Source organism: Pelodiscus sinensis, chromosome 18 (assembly GCF_052426305.1).
Source record: "Pelodiscus sinensis isolate ZL-2025 chromosome 18, ASM5242630v1, whole genome shotgun sequence".
NCBI classification, from domain to species: Eukaryota; Metazoa; Chordata; order Testudines; family Trionychidae; genus Pelodiscus; species Pelodiscus sinensis.
The window spans coordinates 12820672-12838177 of record NC_143069.1 but is presented as its reverse complement, the minus strand read 5'-3'; the positions used below and the strand labels follow the sequence as shown (position 1 = coordinate 12838177).

At 42.7% G+C, this 17506-nt stretch overlaps 1 protein-coding gene across 1 annotated transcript; it reads left to right on the top strand.

Moving 5' to 3' along the window:
- The first annotated feature begins 275 nt into the window (after positions 1 to 275).
- LOC149523236 (maestro heat-like repeat-containing protein family member 2A) lies at positions 276 to 5140 on the top strand. The gene is made up of 5 exons (XM_089770400.1): positions 276 to 279; positions 321 to 434; positions 1680 to 1753; positions 2472 to 2594; positions 4961 to 5140. The coding sequence occupies exons 1-5, from the start codon at positions 276 to 278 to the stop codon at positions 5138 to 5140; spliced, it is 495 nt and encodes a 164-aa protein (XP_089626526.1).
- Positions 5141 to 17506: the final 12366 nt, after the last annotated feature.

Sequence of the window (17506 nt, the reverse complement as noted above, 5' to 3'; positions counted from 1 at the left end):
GTCAGTACCATTTCTTTTGGCTTCAGAGCTCTATTTGGAAAGGTAGGAAGTGAGTGCTTAGAAATTAATTGAGCATCTTCTTTTCAGTTGCTTGTTCTGATTAGTTTTCCTTTGATCACTTCTCTTCTTCCCACAGATCTGTTCTCCAACTCAGCAGCTCATCATGGAAAATCAAATGGAGCTGTGCTATTGTATCCTACTGCTAGGTAGGGGAAGAGACTCCAAATTACACAGTAGTTTCCTTGTAACTTCCTTCTTTTGTAGGTGTGGTAAGAATGAGCTTTCAGTTGTTAGTGAGGATGTGATTTCTTCCTTTGCAGCCCGTTCTTCTCCTGATGACCTCATAGCATTTCTGCACTCGCAGCTGAAGATTGAGAATGAGACTGTTCGTGTGGCAACCCTGAATCTGCTCACAGCTATTATTGGTGCTGACTGTAAGTAACACAGGAGTAACTGTGACTGCTGCGATCATCGCCATCGTGCTGGGGGTTGAGTTGGGGACATCCAGAGCTAAAAGCATGAGCTGCTATAGGTTGATCTAAAGAACCAAGGCTTTGCAGGCATGGTAGGGCTATAACATACTCATCATCTCTGCAAATGGGGCACAGAGGATCTGTAACACAGGGGCGGATATAGGGCAGGGCGAGCGGGGTGGCCGCCCCGGGTCCCGCGCTTCAAAAAGCCCCGCGCACGCGCCGTGGTGCCACCGCGCATGAGCATGGCGTCACTGTGCATGCGCCGTGGCAAAGGGGGGGCCCCGCGGAATTATGCTGCCCGGGGCCCCGCAAAACGGTCATCTGCCCCTGCTGCAACACATCGAGTCATATAGTCATAGATTATTAGAACTGGAAGGGACCTTGAGAGGTCATCAAGTCCAGTCCCCTGCCCTCATGGCAGGACCAAGCACTGTCTAGATCACCCCTGATAGGTGTCTATCCAATCTGCTCTTAAATATCTCCAGTGGTGGAGATTCCACAACTTCCCTGGGCAATTTTTCACAGTGTTTAACCAACCTAACAGTTGGGACGTTTTTCCTAATGTCCAACCTAAACCTCCCTTGCTGCAATTTAAGCCCATTGTTTCTTGTCCTATCATCAGAGGCCAAAGAGAACAATTTTTCTCCCTTCTCCTTGCGACACCCTTTTAGATGCATGCTCACCAGAGGGTTGGAAATTCACTAAAGGGACCCAGTGCTGCTCTAAGTTACTCCCATGTGGTCACACAGAAATCAACAGGGTTAATTAAGTGCTGAATGTAGCCTAAAATATTTTCAAGGTACAAATACAAATGTAATCTTGTGGCGGATGCATGTTAATAATAATGAGATAAAAACAAAATAGTACTCCTGACTGAATAAGTATTAGACACTCTAGAATAGATTCCGAATTCTGCTATACTGGTGGTAAACACAGACTAACTTCACTGACCTCCATTTGTCTAACTCTCTTACAATATTTCCATCAGGATAGTATGATGGTGCTATTTACAGAAGTGGAAATACTTCAGACTTAGACTGGTGTAACTGAGATCAGAGTCTGGTCCTATATTTTCCCCGCTGATTCTGTATATGAGTGAAGCTTGGGAGTACTCTTAAATAGGGCACAGGACACATTCTAATGTGGAGCATGAGTGTTTGGAACAAAGATATACTATATTGCACACTTCTCCTTATCTTTCAGTGCCTGAGACAAGAGTTAGAAAGTTTCTGATTGTGAAGGCAGTGAAATCTGCTCTCAGTGATCAGAGTGCTAAGGTAAGATTGTGTGTGGAATAGTGGTATTGCTGTTAATATCTGGGAAGTATTTCACTCAGTGGAGAGTCTGGCAACGAGACACATTTTTAGGCTGAGATTATTAATAGGGTTTCAATTAATCACAGTTAACTAACAATTAATGCGATTAAAAATTGAAATTTATTACATATTTTTGTGGTTTTTTACATTTTCAAATATATTGATTTCAATTACAACACAATGACAAGTGTGTACTATGCACTTTATATTATTTTTATAACAAACATTTGCATTGTAAAAATGACAAAAGAAATAATATTTTTCAATTCATCTCATAGAAGTGATGTAGAGCAATCTCTTTAGCGTGAAAATGCAACTTACAAATGTAGATATTTTTTGTTAACTGTAATGAAAGAATGTAAAACTTTAGAGTCTACAAGTCCATTCAGACCTACTTCTTGTTCAGCCAGACACTAAGACAAACAAGTTTGTTTCCATTTATAGGAGAAAATGCTGCCTTTTTCCTAATTACAGTGTCACCTGAAAGTGAAAACTGGCATTTGCATGGTACTTCTGTAGCCAGTGTTGCAAGGAATTTACATAACAGATGTGTTAATCATTTGTACTTCAGCCACTATTCCAAAGAGATAAAAGAAAAAGCAAAAGGATTCTCATATCCTGTCTCATATTGCATGCAGAAGAGATAATAATAACTCGTGCATAATCTCTACCCTTGCAGGTGAGGATGGCAGCTCTCCATTTTGTCCTGAAGCTGCTCAGTTCAGGAAGTGTGGAGAATTGTGCAGCAGGGGATATGGTCGCCTATGTATTCGGAGAGTTCGATGTGTCCACCAGAAATCTGGTAAGGAGAGTTCTTAACACTTAGGACTCAGTTCTGCCATTCTGGCATGCTGATTGTTCCCCTTGACTTCAGTGGGAGCTTTGGATGCTCAAGGATGCAGCTGGACTGAAGGATTAGAGCTAGAATCTGATCAGTGATATTCGTGTAAAACCAGGGTAATGCCCCTGACTTCAGTGGCATTATTTTGGATTTACACAAGTGTAACAGAGACCAGAATCTGATTCTGGATATTTCTATCTGACAGTGCGACCTACATTACTTAGACCTCGGGCAAGTCAGTGAAAATTCTGACAACACAATCTTTCAGTGAAATGCTCTTGTATAAGGAAGCACATCTTTTTTATAAATAGACTCTCCAAAGAACACAATGGTGCCCAATCCTGTGGCTGCTGAAGCATACATAAACTATTAGCAAAACACTGAAGTTATGCAGCCTACATCAAGATGTCTAGAACCTGGAAAAGTTTGCTGCACACTTCATTCTCTGTTCTATGTGTACTAGTTCAAAATCTTTTCAATGGGTATTTCCAGCTATGGGCAGAGTCATGGACTCCAGACACAGAGTTCCATGATGGGATCCATGATATACATTAACTTTACAGTAAGTTGTTGAGGATCTTAGCTCTGCCTGGCCCTTTAGCTACGAAGTGGGAGCTTATCGCAGTACTCACCAACTGCCTCTTTTTCATCCTACCCATCTCAAAGAAAGTAGGAGGCAACTCTTTCTCATCAGGCCACATTTGCTCTTATTTAAACTGAAATCAGTAGAGCTGATCAATATTTAGTTTGGTGTAAGGAAGAACAGAATTTATCCTATAGATAGACTCACATTCACTATGCACAGAATGATCAAGCTGCTTGGGGCATCAGAACAAACAGAATGGCTCCCTCTAGGTTCTGCATATTTATTTCCACTGGGCAGAGTCTGAGTGGCTCTCCTCAGAGATAAAAAGAAGAAATGTTCTTTTTTGAAAATTTTTTTTGAAAAGAGTTCAGGGAACTCTTTTATAGAATCATAGAACGATAGGGCTTGAAGAGAATTCAGGAAGTCATCGAGTCCAACCCCCTGCTAAAAGCAGAACCAATTCCAACTAAATCATCTCAGCCAGGGCTTTGTCAAGCTGGGACTGAAAAACCTCTAGGGATGGAGATCTCACCACCTCCCTCAGTAACCCATTCCAGTGCTTCACCACCCTCCTCGTGAAATCGTTTTTCCTAAGATCCACCCCCCCCCACACACAACTTGAGACCACTGCTTCTTGTTCTGTCATCTGTCACTACTGAGAACAGCCTCTCTCCATCTTCTTTGTGTCCCCTTGTGCTGGGGTTTTCCTAAGCCTGGGTTCTGACCCACCAGTTAGGTGTTTCTGTTATTCTCTTCCCTTAAGAATCTCCATCATTCGAGGTTTTTAATGCCAGGCTTGGCAAAGCCATGGCTGGAATAATTTAGTTGGGGCTGGCCCTGCTTTGAGCAGGGGGTTGGACTATATGACCTCCTGAGGTCCCTTCCATCCTTAATCCATGATTTTATGATTTGTGCACTCCTAATGCAATGGAAAAGCTCTCCTAGGTCAATATTCAGAAAGGCTTTGTAAGAAATAGACACCGATTCTACAGCCAGTGTTTTCCCACTAGCTAGTAAATTCTATGTATCTATCTCATAGCAGGGGACATTTTATGCCAGTGGTGGACTGAGATCTAGTTTTCCCAGTATAGTTAACACTACATGGACAGGAAAGAAAATCATCAGCGCAGTAACCAAATTCAAGAGGACCAGTGAGAACTGATCACCTCTCGTAAAAGGAATGAATTAGTATTGAGTTAAGCTCTGTGTATGGAAACTCATTCACCAAAGACTTCCTGCTCTTCAGACATAAACAGAATAGTTTGAAGAGCTGAGGGGAGGGGAGTTAGGTGCAACGTTGGTATGAAAATAAAGTTATAAAAGGAGCTGGGCTGGGGAGACTTCTCTGCTCTAAATAAAAAGAAATGCTCCTCTCTGTCATTTGCCACTCAGCATGGGAGAAGCTGTCCAGGAAAGAGAACACAGCACCGGACCCCAAACTGCATGCAATGTGCTAGACAGCTGCCATCAGACAGTCTACAGAAGCCCTCACATACACAGAGCCAGACTCATCTCTCATGTAACTCCTTTGGCTTTGATGGAGTTACGTACACCAGAGGTGAATCTGGTCCCTGGGACTTGTATAGACAAGGGTCTCTTTTTGGAGACATATAAATCTTTTGCTATATGGAAGTTAAATGCTTTGGAGAGGGATTTTAGTGACAATCAAACCTATTTAAAAGAAACGTTTGGGAGGGATTTTCTGGTACTAACTTTGTCCATTCTCCTGCTTTGCCAACAGCTACTAGAGACCTGGCTCAGTTCAGGGCAGGAGTGGGAGAGAGAAAGGGCCTTGCAGGCCAGTGTCTGGCTGCTAACTGCCTATCAGGAGATAGTTAATAGCACAGTGAGTATAGTTCTACTCTTCCTTGAGCTGACTTCCCAACTTCTATCAAATCTGACATTCAACGTGAATGCATGAGAAATTCTACTAGGCCTGCAGCTGGGGCCTCAAAGTGAGTAAGATCCCTCTGCTTCCATAAGAGAAAGGTTTCCATAATAGTGCTGTGACAGCACTCAGGCCAGACTGTAAGAAACAGGGCAGGCAGTTCCCCAGACTAGTGATTTTATAATTAGATTCACCAAACCAGTAAGAAAAGAGCTTCTACTCTGGTTAACAAAATACCAAACAATAGTACCCTTTAGGCATTCCAGACCTTGGTTCCCATCTAGACAACTAAGTCTAATATAATCACCAATCACAAAGGACTAGACACTTATCCTTAGGTTAATATGAATCACAGGTCTTCCCTAAATATCAGCCAATCCTTAATAACGGAATATCAGATTTGTTGTTAAAAGGAAAAAGAAGAGAGTTACAAATGGTTAAGTGATAGATAGTTGTTCAAATGACTTTCACTTTTCATAGTTCAGGATCACAACCATGGTGGAATAAACGGCTGGCTTGTAAAAGTCTCTCTGGAATCATGCTAACCGGTCAACATCCAAAGCCAGTTTAGATGCAAAGGCTGTTAGTTTTTCCATGCATTTCCCAGACTATTCCAAATAATTATTTGGAAGATCTATGTCCTATGGCTTACACGTCCCCTGTTCAAAGTTTAAGCAGACTGGAGAGAGAAGATCAGTCCCATAACTTGTCTTTTATAGCTATTCTAGCCGGTTGGCAAGCCTCCTCACAGAAATTGTCGAAGCAGGATCTCTCCCTGAGAAAGAATAGGTCATGCAGATCTCCTGTCGTACTTTGTTTTGAAGTTAATTTTCTATTTCCTACGCATACACTGGTAAATGGGTGATAGTCATTCACATAAAGTAATTAGCCGATCGTAGTCTTCCATTACAACACAGATAGTTAAGCTGAAGGCAATGTACAAACTATTTTCTTGTACTATCTTCTATCTTTGATCTTAAGGTTAACTGAAGACAGTTGCATATAATTAAGGCAATTAAGACATGAAAAGGAATTGGAATCTACAAGCTAATTTGGTTATGTTAAACTTCTAGCAAGATATAAATACAGACAATAATACATAACATCTACCTTTCATATCTATTACCAAAATGCATAATGTTGGTGATCGCTAGTCTAGGACTTTTCTTTGGGTACGTCTAGACTACAGGGTTTTGTCGACAGAAGTTTTGTCGACAGTATCTGTCGACAAAACTTCTGTCGACAAAGAGCGTCTAGACACATTCAGTTCTGTCGACTAAACAAGCTGCTTTGTCGACAAAACCCTGTAGTCTAGACACAACCCTACATGCAATAACACCTTCTGTCGACAAAACTCTGTCGACAGAAGGTGTTATGCCTCGTAAAATGAGGTTTACCAGCATCGACAAAACTGCTGAGTTCTGTCGACGTTATGTTGACAGAACTCAGCGGTAGTGTAGACGCAGGTATAGTTTTGTCGACAAAAGTCCACTTTTGTCGACAAAACTCAGTAGTCTAGACACACCCTTTGAAATAACATAGAAGTGACTTGTCTTGATACAATTGCAGTGCCGCTTGTTAAGTTATTGTGGTCACACATAGGTTGGCTGTGTCAGTGTCATAGATGCATTCCTATACTCTCAGGCTGTTAAAGTTGAAGCAAAATGCAGGACAATGTAGCACTTTAAAGACTAACAAGATGGTTTATTAGATGATGAGCTTTCGTGGGCCAGACCCACTTCCTGATCTGAGGACGTGGGTCTGGCCCACGAAAGCTCATCATCTACTAAACCATCTTAAAAAATAAATCAATAAATAAATAAATCTTGTTAGTCTTTAAAGTGCTACATTGTCCTGCATTTGCTTCAGCTACTCCAGACTAACACAGCTACATTTCTATCGCTGTTAAAGTTGAATTTCTATTTCTATTTAATCGGATAAGAACATAAAACATGAATGGCCATTCTGGATCCCCCAGACAAATGGTTCATGTAGCCTGTCTTCTGACAGTGGTGGGTGTTATATGCATCAGAGGGAACAAACAGAACAAGGCAATTGTTGAGTGATCTCTCCCCTGTTGTCCAGTCCCAGCCCCAGGCAGTCAGAGATATAGGGACACCCATATCATGCATCTCTGATCATCTTATATGGCTCTATCAAACCCCCCTGTAAGCATCTCTTTTCTAAGATGAATGGTCCCAGTCCTTTTAACTTCTCCTTGTATGACTTGTCCCATATCCCATATCATTTTTGTTGCTTTTCTCTGAACTTTTTCCAATTATAACCTAACTTTATTTAAGTTGGAGGACTACAATTGCTTGCAATATTCAAGGTGTGGGTGTACCATGGATTTGAAACAGTGGCATGATGATATTTATCATATTATTATTCATCCCTTTTCCTAGTGGTTCCTAACATACCATTAGCATTTTTAACTGCAGCTGCATGTTGAACAGATGTTTTTAGAGGACTATCCACAATGACTCTGAGATTTTTCTTGAGTGCTACAGCTAATTTAGACCCCATCAATTTGCATGTACAACAAGGATTATGTTTTCCAATGTGCCGTACCCAGGTACAGTAATGGAGTTCACAATAAGGAAGGCAAATAATGTCCAGTATAGCCGGAGAACTTTCATTCTTCATTCTTTTAAAATTAGCCTCAGGAAACTTTTGATCAGTTTGGATCGCTGATTGGGCTGTTAGCACCATATACCTGTGCTTCACTTACGACATCGCGTCAGTGGGTGGTTGACTGTATCAACTGTCTTCTCAATATACAAGGTGAGGAGACCATGAGCAGGTGTAAGTAACTCTTCACTTTCTTTCATTGTTGTAATGACCATTTTTTCCATCTGTAATTCTTTCTGTCTTGTTAGCGACACTTATATAACAGAACGATTGGGGCCTTGTAAGTACATTGCTGGAAGAGAACTGCACAAATAATAAATAATCTGCAAATATTAGAGGGTGGACAAAATATAGCACACAGGCCAGATCTGCCCTTCTCCCCAGAATTTCTGTCTGGAGCGCTCAGCTGATTAGCAAGCATGCCAGCAGCATGTGTTCAGCTGCCCCTCTCCCACCTTGCTCCATCCTGTCTGCTGCTAGTGGTGTGTGGAGGGGAGGGGAGCAGGGAGACGTGCAGAAGTCAGGGTGACCCTTTTGCCCCTGTCATCATCTCTGCAGAGCAGAGTTTGGGGAGAGGGACACATACAATAGTGCTGCTCCAGTCTGAAGTATGGTGAGTAACGGAGTGCCTATCTAAAGAGGCACTGTTTCTAAGATTTCTCTGGCAGCCAGCATGTCCCTCTCTCTCTCTCTCTCTCTCTCTCTCTCTCACACACACACACACACATTGTCTCACACACACTCTCTCCCCCGCCATATGCCCATATGCCCCCGCTCTGCAGAGTGGGGTGGGGAGAGGGAGATGACAGAGCAGGACAGCTTTCCCTTAAAGAGACAGTTCATGATTTAGAAGTGAGCGAAGAGCCTGGGTTTCCTACCTAAGCTTTTGGTCAGCCCCATCTCTTTTACAATGAGAGTTCAGCGGAGGGATTCTCCTCCAAATCAGAACCTCAGATCAATCTACATGAGTTGTGCTTGACTATGAGGTTAGATTTAAATACTGAGAGCAGAGTGGCTACTGAAACCAGATATACAGAGAAAGATGCTCCACACAGAATACAGTGCCTGTTTAATCCTGTATGAATCACAATGAATCACATGCCATTACCGTTAACTTTCAGACATAGGGGCTACGTCTAGACTACATCCCTTTTTCGGAGGGATAAGGGATCTTTCGGAAAAGGCTTACTTTTCCGCAAGATCAGCATCTAGACTGGCGCTTTTCTCCGGCAAAGCTCCGTGCCGAAAAAAGCTGCAGCCATTTTTATGCTAATGAAGCAGGGGAGATTTAAATCCCCGCTTCATTAGCAATTGCAATACGTCTAATTTACATCCCTTTTCCGAAAAAGGGATGTAGTCTAGACATAGCCTGACGGTAAAATTCTGACTCCGTTAAAGTCAAGAAGAATTTCGTCATTGGCTTTAGTGGGGCCAAAATTTCACACACAGCTGGTAATAACATACCCCATAGATCCTCCTGTATGATTATCTCTGGATCAGAGGTTCAGTTTTATTAAATGTTGCCATACTTTTTCTCCTTTTCTCTATCCTAGGTCAGTGCACTAACCTGGGGTCAGCAGAGGAGGAGCTGAGTTGTCTCCGTGAGGCACTAACAACTCCAGACCCTGAGGCTCTGTTTCAAGCATCTTCCAAAATGGCTAAGGTAACAAACACTAGGTGACTGTCCTAGTGGCTGTGCACCATTCATTTTCCCTTGTCCAGAGGACTGGAAAAGGGCAAATCTAGTGCCCATCTATAAAAAGGGAAATAAGAACAACCCAGGAAACTACAGACCAGTTAGTTTAACTTCTGTGCCTGGGAAGATAATGGAGCAAGTAATTAAGGAAATCGTCTGTAAACACTTGGAAAGTGGCAAGGTGATAGGGAACAGCCAGCCTGGATTTGTAAAGAACAAATCATGTCAAACCAATCTGATAGTTTTCTTTGATAGGCTAACGAGTCTTGTGGATAAGGGAGAAGGGGTGGATGTGGTATACCTAGACTTTAGTAAGGCATTTGATACAGTCTCGCATGATATTCTTATCAATAAACACAACTTAGATGGGGCTACTATAAGGTGGGTGCATAACTGGCTGGATAACCATACTCAGAGAGTAGTTATTAATGGTTCACAATCCTGCTGGAAAGGCATAACAAGTGGGGTTCCACAGGGGTCTGTTTTGGAACCGGCTTTGTTCAATATCTTCATCAACGATTTAGATATTGATATAGAAAGTACGCTTATTAAGTTTGCAGATGATACCAAGCTGGGAGGGGTTGCGACTAATCTGCAGGATAGGGTCACTAATTCAAAATGACTTGGACAAATTGGAGAAATGGTCTGAGGTAAATAGGATGAAGTTTAAGACAAATGCCAAGTTCTCCACTTAGGAAGGAACAATCAGTTTCATACATACAGAATGGGAAGCGACTGTCTGGGAAGGAGTACGGCAGAAAGGGATTTAGGGGTTATAGTGGACCACAAGTTGAATATGAGTCAGCAGTGTGATGCCGTTGCAAAGAAAGCAAACATAATTCTGAGATGCATTAACGGGTGTTGTGAGCAAGACACGAGAAGTCATTCTTCCGCTCTACTCTGCGCTGGTTAGGCCTCAATTGGAGTATTGTGTTCAGTTCTGAGCACCGCATTTCAAGAAAGATGTGGAGAAATTGGAGAGGGTCCAGAGAAGAGCAACGAGAATGATGAAAGGTCTAGAGAACATGACCTATGAGGGAAGGCTGAAGGAATTAGGTTTGTTTAGTTTAGAAAAGAGAAGATCGAGGGGGAACATGAGAGCAGTTTTCAGATATCTAAAAGGGTGCCATAAGGAGGAGGGAGAAAACTTGTTCATCTTGGCCTATGGGGATAGAACAAGAAGCAATGGGCTTAAACTGCAGCAAGGGAGATTTAGGTTGGACATTAGGAAAAAGTTCCTAATTGTCAGGGTAGTCAAACACTGGAATAAATTGCCCAGGGAGGTTGTGGAATCTCCATTTCTGGAGATATTTAAGAGTAGGTTAGATAAATGTCTATCAGGGATGGTCTAGACAGTATTTGATCCTGCCATGAGGGCAGGGGATTGGACTCGATGAACTCTCAAGGTCCCTTCCAGTCCTAGTATTCTATGATTCTATGATTGTTTTATGCTTTTGTGATGTCTTTCCACACTTGGAGCGAGCTATGGGAGTGAGGCATTCATGGGTAATCAGTAACATGCTTTTCATAGGTATATGCTATGAATGCCATGTAAAAAACAAACAGATTCCAGACAGTTGCATGAACATGCCCATGCATGTGCGCGCGCACATCCATCCATCCATCCATCCATCCATCCATCCATCCAGGGGGAAAATATGTGAGCGGGACATCAAGCTGAGAAACCAGTCTTGGCACCTTGTGTGTTTACCTGAACCTATATTTGTGTGCATGCATCTCTTTGCATATTTTTATATTTTGTGAAAAGATGTCATGTACATAATAGAATATAAACTGGAAATTTACATCCTGTTTGTCCCATACAATGTTGTGCTAACTGTACAACCTAAGATCTAACCTGATATTATTAGTGTAGAATAGAGATGTGGTAGCTAGAAAGATTACAGAGAAAATTTTAATTGCAACTGCCTTGCCAGATAGGAGCCCAATTAGCAATTTGCTGATGAATACATTATTTTCCAATACAGCTCTTAGGCCTCCTTTCTTAAAAGTACTGGAGCCGACTATCATTGCAATCTTTCCTGTTTTTGATCTGTCCACAGGTGGTTAGTAAGTACTTTCCCTCTGAACAAGCCACAGATTTTATTGAGGCCATACTGGATGGTATGCGGTCTGCTAGCCCCTCCTGTGCCACAGCAGCCGGTCTGTGGATGAAGATCATCCTGAAGGAGTGTGGAGGTGCCATGCTGGATGAGGTAAAATAGAAGCTGGAGAGGTTTTTCTGGCTAACCTGCAGGCTTTCAGGTCTTTGCCATCATTTGCAGTGAACACAAGTCTTGCTGTTTCTCCCCCTGGGATTGGAAGTTAATTCCATCTGTGTTCCTATCCTGAGTCAGGCAATGGGGGAATCAACAGCAGAAGACAGAGATAATCTAACGGTACATCTGCACTAGCTCGTTAGTTCGAGCTCGGTAGGGTAATGAGGGCAAGCGGAGTTGCAAATGAAGCCCGAGATTTAAATATCCCGGGCTTCATTTGCATGTTCCCTGGCGCCACCATTTTTAAATCCCCCTTACTCCAAACTCCGTGCCTGCGGCTACATGCGGCATGGACTAGGTGGTTCAAATTAAAGATCCTAATTCGAACTACCGTTACTCCTCATGGAATTAGGATCTTTAATTAGAACTACCTACTCCGTGCCGCGTGTAGCCGCGGGCACGGAGTTCAGATTAAGGAGGATTTTAAAATGGCAGCACCCGGGAACATGCAAATGAAGCCTGGGATATTTAAATCCTGGGCTTCATTTGCAACTCTGCTTGCCCTCATTACCCTACCTAGCTCGAACTAACGAGCTAGTGTAGCCGTACCCCAAGGGAAAAGGAAGATGCTTGATTAGTTGTCTATCTTGTTGTCACAGTTTCCAGCCATGAAAGGCTTGGAAAAATTAGACTCCGAGTAAAATGCAAAAAGAGAATATCCGGCCCCAAGAGACAAGCTAAGTGAACTACATCTTCGGGCCTCAGATAATGAGGGGTCTCTAAAAATACCCCCAAATTACTAGTTTTTACTTGCCTCTTTGCCTATGTATAGATAGATAGATAGATAGATAGATAGATAGATAGATAGATAGATAGATAGATAGATAGATAGATAGATAACTTTATTATTTCTCTTTTCATTGTCCTTTCTGTTAGAATAATACATGTTTTTTTGGAAATGCAATGAGGCCTCTTTAACTTGACATAGCTTAGGGCCTCAGCATGTCTTAACCCGGTGTTGCAGCCAGGTATGGGCAGAGATATGCATAATTTTTGTGGATTAAATCTATGCAGCCATGTCTAAATACTTGTTTTTTGAAGGGAGGAATTTCTACAAGAACAGCAAATTGCTAAACGACTAAATAAAGGTTTTGGCTCTGCAGAATGAATGCAGAGAATGGAAAAGGGACATTTTTTCTGGTTTTATTCTGTCCAGGTGCCAGCTATCCTGAGGAGAATATACATTCATATGCCTACCATCAAGCAGGGTAGCTTGAGGCAGTTCCTGGTGGAGGCAGTGTCCATTCTAGCCCACCATCACCTAGAGGCAGTGATCTTCAGCCTCCTCACCAAACGTCTGCCGATGGACAGGTATATACTGCTCCTTACAGTGTTCATTTTGGTAACCATGGATCCCACAGCTTCACTGGAAGATGTAAGGCTTCATTTAAGCCACAGACAGGTTGAGATAATTCCTAAAGGTTAATAGCTTGGGTCTTTCTGCAGAAAGGTCCAAGACCATGTCAAGGTGGGTGCAGGGAGAAATTAAGTTTCATTCTGTTTCCATTAATTAATAGTTGCTTTGGCATCCTAAAGACTTCCCTTTACTGGCATCACTGGAGTGGACTTTTGCCTCTCCAGACCCCTGAACTAACATCACCCTGGAAATTGCCAGTGACTGTTCGTTTTCTGGTAGCATGAAAGCTTCAAATCCAAATTCCTGGCTGATTAGCAAGGATAGGGCACCAGGCTTTTGGTATCAGGAAGGGTATGGCTGCTGGAATGGAGTTGTCATTCTTGGTACTTAAAGACAGGGCGGTAAGCATATCTATCATTTCATTCAAACATCCCTAGCTGAATTATCAGTCATCTGTGCTGGAATCTAAGAACATAAGAACGGCTGTAGTGGGTCAGACCAAATGTCCATCTAGCCCAGGATCCTGTCTTCAGACAGTGGCCAATGCCAGGTGCCCCATAGGGAGTGAACAGAACATGCCCATTCTGGCAAATAGAGGCCAGGGAATGCCATTTGTGAAGAGGTCATGGGCTAGCCACAAATATTTGTTCTCATAGTTGTACATCCAGTTAGTAGGAAGATCATTTTTCTTTCTTCAACTGGTCTCCCAGGCCCTAGATCTTTGGGCATCATATGCTCATGATTCCATATCTACTGAGAAGTAGGAAAACAGGAACTGTGATTAGAGCTCTGTGTCCTTTCCTTCTGAAGTCTAGCATTAATGGTTATGGTGCAGTAAGGCTAGGGTTGTGTCTATACAGCACCCTAAACTTGAAATAAGATGCACAATTTGCACTCCGCAAATTGCGTATCATATTTTGCATAGCCTATTTTGAAATGTGGCGCTTCTACACAGCACCAAATGTCGAAATAATGTGCTATTTCAAGCCATCCCTTATCCCTCATGCAACAAAGTTTATTGGGATGGCAAAATAGTGTGCCCATTATTTTGAAAAATATTTCAAAATAACGGGCTGCTTCTGTAAATGTGGGGTAGGTATTTCGGGATACCTCCAGGATCCCAAAATAGTCATGCACTGTAGAAATGTAACCTGAAATGTAACTTAACTTAGTTCTGTAACTAGAAACTCAATATGTAAAACATGAGGACCATATAAGGAGGACAGCACTCTGAACTTGCTCATCATAGGCAGGGCTTGACAAATAATACAATCTACTCATCCATGGCGTGTAGATTGTAACCTGGAAGAGCCGGGTTCGGGCGATCTGTGCATGCGCAGATCGCCGGACAGCGCGGCTGGTGAGCCCTGATCATAGTCAAGGAGAAAATGTGTTCTTTACTTGAATATGATGCATATAGTCAGAGCCACAAAAGTCTCCAGGGGTCACATATAACCTATGTTAAATTGCAGTAACACCACTGAGCTGTGGAGATCTCTGGGGACAGATCCCTTGCTCGCCCCTCAAGTCCTGAAGGTCCTAATAGAAAGAATAAAGACTCCAACAAGCCAAGAAGGAAGCATGACCTCAGAGACAGAAACTGACCTGCATTTAGCAGCTGCTGCACCTCTCACAGTAAGTTAGACGACAGACATGTATTTCTCTGCTTTGTGACAAACATGCTGATGGAAAGCTAGATGAGTGGTATAATATTGTCATCTGGGCACTTCTTTTCTGAAGTACTGTTTCCTGGATTCCAGCTGTGCTTTCTGTGGCAGATTTAGAGTATGTGGCTGATTCACTTAATAATATCTGGCAATTAGAAAGTCTTTGAATCAGATTTCTTACAGTGCTTTGCAAATGTTTTGTGCAACTCATAACATGCCTTGATAGGTCCTACACATTTTTACAGCTATGGGACGCTAAGGCACACATGGAGTGAATTGCTCTCGGTCATTCATCAAGTTAGTGACAGGAGTGAGAATTTAGTCCAGCAGGTATCAGAAGGGGAGAGCGTGTGATAGTGTTAGGAAGAGACCTCTTCTTTTACCATGCTCTCCTTTCAGGCAACATGTGCCATCTTTGAAGTGGTGTCAGCATTGCAGTTGAGCAAAACTGTGCAGGAGCTGTTCCCGGAGTTGTTCACTGTTCTTCTGCAGCAGATCAGCCAAACCCTAGGACAAAAGATGCCTTTGCCCAGGATGAGACGCCGAAGGAGGTTATTTAGAAAAGGACAACAACTATGTGAGGGCAACCCTTGCAGGTAATTAGAAGAAAGGGAGCAAAACAAAGAGAATCCCAGTCCATTTGTGTGACACTCCCCAGGAGTTCTCAGGGTTATGAGGCACCTTACCATCACCTGCTTTTAATATGAGAAAGTCTTGTTTGTGCTTGCTATAGGTCAGTTCCCTGAAACCACCAAGCTCTGGCAACACAAACACTACTATCTAGGCCTCCTCAGGCCTCAGTCTCTTTGTCCTCTCTTTCTGACTACAGCTTAGAGAATCTCTATCAACAGATTCTCCTCTAAGAGAAGTCTCCCTGCGATTTACGTGCATCTCCCCACCAATCGGCTTTCCCCCATCTCTTAGTTTAAAAACTGCTCTACAGCCTTTTAAATGTTTAGTGCCAGTAGTCTGGTTCCACCCTGGTTTAGGTGGAGCCCATCCTTCCTGTATAGGCTCCCCCTCTCCCAAAAGTGTCCCCAGTTCTTGATAAATCCAAACCCCTCTTCCCTACACCATCGTCTCATCCACGCATTGAGACTCTGAAGCTTTGCCTGCCTACCTGGTCCTGCGCATGGAACTGGAAGCATTTCCAAGAATGCCACCATAGAGGTCCTGGATTTCAGTCTCTTTCCTAGCAACCTAAATTTGGCCTCCAGGACATCTCTCCTACCCTTCCCTATGTCATTGAGACCTACATGTACCACGACCACCGGCTCCTCCCCAGCACTACACATAAGTCTATCTAGATGCCTCTAGCATTTTGTCTCTTTTGCTCTCTGTTTCCCTCAAACACTGCTGTGGATGTCCCTTTAGGCAGATTCCTTATTCATGGGAGAATAGGTTTGTTGATTCTATAGCCCCACTCTAGCCAGGCAATCAGGTACATTTCTATCCAATTAGGCTTTCTCTGGGGAAGCTAATTAGTACTAGTAGTTACCAGAGTGCTGACCCCAAGTACAAGCTCTCAGCACCCTGTCACATCTCGCTGGACATAGGGCCCCAAAATATCCATTAGTGATCACTAATCTCTCTGTGTCCCAGCTTTTGGGGTCTGATTGTGAATTTTTTCCATATTACTGTACTGTGCTAGTGCCCATACACCTTGCAGATAGGAGAAAGTGACTGCAAAATGTTGTCCATAGCAACACTAGTAATATGAGATGTATGAGACTGAAATACCTCCTGGGAATTAAGTCCTTCCAAAAACAGTGGTCCCCAGGATACTGTCAATGGATGAACTGTCAATGAACAACAGACCTGACAAGTAACTGGGGTTTCCTGACTGCTTAGGCTGTGCCTTTCTATTGGTTACTACAGTTCTGTGCCTCTTTTCCCCCAGGCTTTCTATTGAAGCATTAGAGGCTGTGCTTCTCAAGGCTATGAATGAGAAGCTGATACGAACTCTCTGGAAGCAGAAAACTTGGATGCTTCTTGAAAATCCGCAGACTCACCACGAGGGGGTGTGTTTGCTGGTGAGGTAAGAGATCTAGGAGACAGCAAGCACTTCATCCTCAGGGATCGGCAACAAATAGAGTGACTGACAGGGAACTTTCAGGTATAGCTTTGTGCGGGGTGCCCTGGGTGAGAAACACAGAGCTTCCATGCGTAGGTTTTAGAGTTGTATGGTCATAGCAGCTAAGCTTTTGAAGTGCACAGTCTGCCCCATAAGTGGTTCCTTTTGTCTTCCAGGGTTCTGCAAAGATCTGGACTAATAACAGTGGAGATCATACAGAGCCTCCTTCCCTGGGTAAATTCCCCATCAGAAAAGCAGCGAGTCACCAGCACAGCTTTCTTTGCTCAGGTATGAGCAGTTCCACCATTAGGCTGTTATCTGTTGTTTACCTTTCTCTGAGGAATTGTACAGTTCAGTTCATAGGAATTCATTTTAGATAGTAGAATGTGTCCTTTATAAGGAAATCTCATAATGAACTTCATGACACCTTTCTTAATCATTTTCTCTTTGTTATTTTTGGGGCCTATACTAGCCTAGCCTAGCTGCCTATTCTAGTTGCTGGTTAAGAGAGAGTGAGCAAGATATAGATAGGCTACGTCTACATTGGCAAGATTTTGCGCAAATAGGGTATGTCTACACTACAGCACTAATTCGAATTAACTTAATTCAAATTAGTTAATTTGAAATAAGCTAATTCGAATGAGTGCATTTAGACCTAAAAACTAATTCGAATGAGCATTTTGCTAATTCGAAAT